This window comes from Castanea sativa, chromosome 9, assembly GCF_040712315.1.
Source record: "Castanea sativa cultivar Marrone di Chiusa Pesio chromosome 9, ASM4071231v1".
In the NCBI taxonomy this organism is placed as follows: domain Eukaryota; kingdom Viridiplantae; phylum Streptophyta; class Magnoliopsida; order Fagales; family Fagaceae; genus Castanea; species Castanea sativa.
The window spans coordinates 12,348,970-12,354,969 of NC_134021.1; the positions used below are offsets into that span (position 1 = coordinate 12,348,970).

A 6,000-nucleotide genomic window follows, 5' to 3' on the forward strand; every position below is an offset into this window, starting at 1 on the left:
TTTTAAGTGAACGCTATTAATCCTGAGTATTTAAAAAATGAGCACCATTAGTTCTTGAGATTTAAAAAACGAGCGCAATTGATCCCCTCCATCAACTTTTGTTAGTTTCTTTGCCTATGTATCTAACGGAGCAATGACATCATTTTAGAAATTTCAAAAATTAATAACACTTATTTTAAACTTTAGGGATTAATATATCTCATTTTTTAAATTTCAAGAACCAAAAGCACTCATTTTTCAAACTTTAGGAATCAAACTTATTCACTTGAAACTTAAGAAACTAAAAATACTCAATAGGTTAACTTTAAGGACCAACAATGTATTTTAGTATGATTTTTTTCTTCTAATTATGGTATATTTACTTTTATTTTCCGTATATTTTTATTGCAAAGTCTCTATAGTAATTATAGACGTGCGTTCTTGCAGAGAGTCAAATTCATGATATTGTGCATGAAAGTTTCTGAACTTCTCTTTACAGCACATTGATGATATCACTCATGGCCACATAGTAAATATAGAAGAAAAAAAATGTTATCAATCAATGATTGTTTCTCCCTCGAAGCAAAGTCTTAGCTCTATCAAAATTCTCATGGTATATTTAAGAGTTCTCGCGTCAAAAAATGCATATCATCACTGCAAGGAGTGGAGGCATTTATGATTCATCTAAACAGAAAAGGCACTGTAGTTTTTGATAATATAATCTAATGTTTAATTACTCCTTTTTCTAATTGTTACTATTATTATAATTATTACCAAATGATTTAGGATAAGAATCATTATGAAACAGGAAATTTTTTTATCAAAATGCCACTATGTTTTTCGTACAATATTGAAAAACGGGGAACTCTTCATGCTTTGATACGGGCACAATGTTATTATTGGAGATCATATTTTGCTGAAGAAGACACCTAAGAAAAAGAACCGAGCCCATGTTCATGTGTCCCTTGGAGTTTGTTATCATTTTCTTTTTTCACTTGGCGATTTGTTTGCTCATTTTTTCAATGAACAAGGGTGCAATCAAAAGCTTCAACTTTATGAAATAATGAGAGAGAGAGAGATATGTGATATTGAGCTAGCTAGGGAATGTTTGTATGTTGGTCTTAATCCCCATGCAATATGGCATTCAATGCGTCAAGTAAGTTATGTTTGTAACTTTGTTATCCATAAAAGTATGAATGAATGCGGACGCTTTATTCCTTTGTCTTTGAGTCCGGAAGAAAATCGTACACAGTTCCCAACTCCTTCAGACACATAGTCCCCATTCTCTTTTCAGGTCCTCGGTTTTTGCGGACGGTGAAAAAGATTTCACCTCTCTCTCTCTCTCTCTCATATAGAAGCGCCATCAATTTTTGTTGGGTCAAATTCAAGATTGCCCTTTTGTTGCCATATAGCAAAATATTTTATACAAGGGTAAGATTGTCATCTGGACTTTGATCACGGCTCATTCATCATTGGAGCACCTACTAGTACACTAATATAATAATATTACTCCTTAGTGTAGTGCCTGATTGAATTTGATCAAGTTTTTGAAAAATGAAAAAAATACTAGGACTGGCTGTGTTTCAATAAGATAATGAAGAAAATTGGACAAAAATTTGATGTATATTGTCTTTCAAGGTTTAATTAGTACCTTAATTTATTTGATACTTTGCATAAAAGAGAGAGACCCACTTACAAATACAATATCTTTTTGTCAAATTTGATGTAGAAAGAAAGGGCAAAGCTGAGTTGCCTTTGATACTGGTGCATTCGTCCTGCTTGTCAGCACATGCATTCCACTTTCCACTACAAAATCGACTTTGGACCCCAATTTTTACCTCACCTACAAGAAAAGCACAGCCCACCTCCCATAAGTCTCATACGCCTTCTCTCTCTCTATCTCTCCAGCCAAATCATAATCACAATCTAGACAAACTACATAACAAACAAGTTTCATGTACTACTCTCCATAATATAGCCAAGCTATAGGTGGATTCAAACCTACCAAAACCGATCACTAACAAGCCCTCCATTCTTTCTCACCCTATAGCTCTCTAATTCCTATCCCTTTTCCTTGTTTTCCCAGCCATAATCTCTCTCTCTCTCTCTCTCTCTTTCTCTCACACACCGTTTTCGTTGAAATTCAGATAAATTAATGAAAAATAAAATATTTGCAAGTTCTTTCCGTTGTGACAGCGGAAGCTCTGATTCCAATTTGTTGCGCTGAGCAATTTTTAATACTTGCTTGATACCTTTTTAAGCTTCTGGTCACTATAACTATTAGTTTCAAGTGTTGGAAGTTAGAGAGTTGAAGATGAGAGCAGGAGGTTGCACTTTGCAACAAGCTTTAACAGCTGAGGCCACGAGAGTAGTAACCCAAGCAGTGAACCTTGCTAAGCGTCGTGGCCATGCCCAAGTTACTCCTCTCCATGTGGCTAACACCATGCTTTCTGTTCCAACAGGCCTACTGAGGAAAGCTTGCCTTCAGTCCAATGCTCACCCTCTTCATTGCAAAGCCCTAGAGCTTTGCTTCAATGTTGCGCTTAACCGCTTACCAGCCTCCAATTCTAGCCCCATGTTAGGCACTCAATCCCAACCTCCTTCAATCTCCAACGCCTTGGTTGCTGCTTTCAAGCGCGCTCAGGCTCATCAACGGCGAGGGTCTATTGAGAATCAACAGCAGCCACTCTTAGCGGTAAAGATAGAGTTAGAGCAACTCATAATTTCTATCTTAGATGATCCTAGTGTTAGTAGAGTCATGAGAGAGGCTGGTTTCTCGAGTACCCAAGTGAAAAGCAATGTAGAACAAGCTATCTCCTTAGAAATATGTTCACAAAGTACTCCTTCTTCTGTGAGTAGCAAGTCTAAGGAAACTAATCAATTAGCCCTCTCACAGTCTCAACCTGTCAGTCAAAGTGGCACACTACTAGGCAAACCAATGATATCTGAACCAGTTAGGAGTGAGGATGTTAGGAGTGTCATAGATAATTTGATGAGCAAAAGAAGGAGAAGTATTGTGATTGTTGGAGAGTATCTTTCTACTCTAGATGGTGTGGTTAAAGGAGTGATGGAAAAGGTTGATAATGAAGGTGTTCCTCAGGCCTTGAGAGAGGTAAAATTTAGACCAGTTAATCTTTCCTCTTTTGGGAGTCTCTCTAGAGTAGATGTTGAACAGAAACTTGGAGAGCTTAAGAGCCTTGTAAAGAGCTGTATGAGCACAGGGATTATCTTGTATTTGGGAGATCTTAAATGGGCTACTGATTATAGGGCTAGTTTGAATGAACAAGGGAGGGGCTATTACTGTCCTGTGGAGCACATGATCATGGAGCTTGGAAAATTGGTTTGTGAAATTGGAGAGATTGCCAGGTTTTGGATCATGGGAATTGCCACTTTCCAAACTTACATGAGATGTAAATCATCATCATCATCAGGTCATCCATCACTAGAGACTATTTGGGGTCTTCATCCTCTTACAATCCCTGCAGGCAGCTTACGCTTGAGTCTCATCACTGACAGGTAAAACAGTTGGTAAAGTTGGATATAGTAATTTTTTCACTTCACTTCATTTCATACTCAATTTTCATTTTCCAAAATAATTTGGTTTTCTTGTGAATCACCTTAATTAATAAGAATAGTCATTTTCTTTAAGGAAAAAGATACATGCTGAAGGAATTGGTAAGAAAATAAAAGAAAGTTCCCTTTTTTCCCTTTGTTTTTGAATTGAGATATTTCCAAAAAAAAAAAAAACATTGATATACATCAGTTCAAGTTATTTTCTTTTTAATATGTCTTTCCTTCAAATTTTGGACTTATATAAATAGTGAAATATACAAATGATCACCAGGTCACTGAATGCTATTTCTCATCAACGTAATTTTACTTTTTCCTTAGTGACCAACAAAGTCAGTCCACAAGCAAGAAAGCTGAAAATGGAACTAGCTGGCTACTACTTGAAGGTGGGGAGGAGCACCAGCTTGCCTGTTGCACCGAGTGCTCAGCAAAGTTTGACATGGAAGCTCGAAGCTTACAAAGCAGCAGTACTTGTAACAGTGACTCCACTACTTCAAATCTTCCTGCATGGCTCCAACAGTACAAAATTGAGAACAAAGGACTTAGCCCTAATAATGATCAGGTAATTTAATTCACTTCTCAATAATCTCTTATAATTCATAAATACATATGTACACACATACTTGTGTGTATATATATGCATACGTACACAGAATTCAACATTTATACAAGTTGAAAACTAACTTTTGCTTTTGCAATTATCATGTTCTTTTTCTTCCAGAACTGTGTCCCAGTCAGAGAGCTTTGCAAAAAGTGGAACTTATTTTGCAGTTCAATCCACAAACAACCCTATTCTTCTGAAAAGACCCTCACATTCTCTTCTTTATCACCTTCTTCATCCGCTTCAGTTTTTTCACAAGACCAACAATACCCTAATTTTCACCACACTCACCATGAGTGGCCAGTGGCAGAACACAAACAGTTGTGGATGCAAAACCATGTTTGGATATCTGAAAATTCCAACATGACCATTGAACCAAGTTTGAGAATGTATATTCCAGAACATAATGATCCCAAGCAACCCTTTTCATCAAATCCTAATTCTACACCTAATTCAACTTCTTCCAGTGATGCCATGGACACAGATTACACCAACAAGTTTAAGGAGCTTAATGCAGAAAACCTGAAAACCCTATGCAGTGCATTGGAGAAAAAGGTTCCATGGCAGAAAGATATTGTTCCCGAAATTGCAAGCACAATATTACAATGCAGGTCTGGCATGGTAAGAAGAAAAGGGCCAGCGAGAAACAATGAGGGCAAAGAAGAAACTTGGTTGTTCTTTCAAGGTGTTGATGTGGAAGCTAAAGAAAAGATTGCTAGGGAATTGGCTAAGCTTGTTTTTGGCTCTCAAAGCAGTCTCATTTCAATTTCTTTGAGTAGCTTTTCATCCACAAGAGCAGATTCAACTGAGGATTGCAGAAATAAAAGATCAAGGGACGAACAAAGTTGCAGCTATATAGAGAGGTTTGCAGAGGCAGTGTCTAGTAATCCTCATAGGGTGTTTTTAGTTGAGGATGTGGAGCAAGCTGATTATTGCTCTCAAATGGGTTTTAAGAGAGCAATTGAAAGAGGAAGGATTGCCAATTCTTATGGTGAAGAAGTTGGTCTTAGTGATGCTATCATTATTTTGAGCTGTGAAAGCTTCAGCTCAAGATCGAGAGCCTGCTCTCCTCCTATCAAGCAAAAATCAGAAGGGTCTGAAGAGGATAAGGGTGCAATGGAGGAGACAAGCCCTTGTGTGTCTCTGGATTTGAATATTTCCATCGATGATGATAACTCCAATGATCATTCAATCGATGATATTGGGCTTCTTGAATCTGTTGATAGAAGAATTATTTTCAAAATTCAGGAATTCTGAAAAAAAGAAAAGTATTAAAAAAAGAAAAGAAAAGAAGGGAAAACCTCAGGAAGGATATGATATTAAGTAGGTGGTCTCGTTTCTTGTACTCCTTTTTTCACCTTTAATTATTTTTTTGTAATTTTCTTTGTTTAACATGTGTTTAGATTCTCAGACAATTTCCTAGCACTGGAAATTATATTATGTAAAACTACATGTATATTAATCCATGCATGAGCTTCCTGTGATACTTGGGTGTATTTCCATCACTTTTTCCAGAGGTTTTTGACTAGAGATTCAGTAGCATTTCAATTTGATTTCATCATGTGTTTTCCTTTTCAATATAATAATGTTATTTTCATAAGAGGATCTCTAGTTTGTGGAACAATTTGTTCTCTTTATTTGTGACAGATTCTTTTCCTTTTGGATCAACTCATTTATTTTTATATCAGATCGTGAAGTCTTTCCTCCAGTTCATGCACGGAATCAAGTCCAACAGTCTTTGTGCTTTGCTACTCAAGTAGATATTATGGTTGTAGGAGAATACTCTGGTTCATGCATGGAATCATGGAACAAAACTCCTCTCCCTACTTGGACCACTTTATACTTGTGAT

General features: G+C 36.7%; 1 protein-coding gene across 1 annotated transcript; it reads left to right on the forward strand.

Moving 5' to 3' along the window:
* The first annotated feature begins 1,970 nt into the window (after positions 1 to 1,970).
* Positions 1,971 to 5,708, forward strand: LOC142609420 (protein SMAX1-LIKE 3). Its single transcript, XM_075781003.1, has 3 exons — positions 1,971 to 3,495; positions 3,871 to 4,111; positions 4,271 to 5,708. The coding sequence occupies exons 1-3, from the start codon at positions 2,294 to 2,296 to the stop codon at positions 5,405 to 5,407; spliced, it is 2,580 nt and encodes an 859-aa protein (XP_075637118.1). The 5' UTR covers positions 1,971 to 2,293; the 3' UTR covers positions 5,408 to 5,708.
* Positions 5,709 to 6,000: the final 292 nt, after the last annotated feature.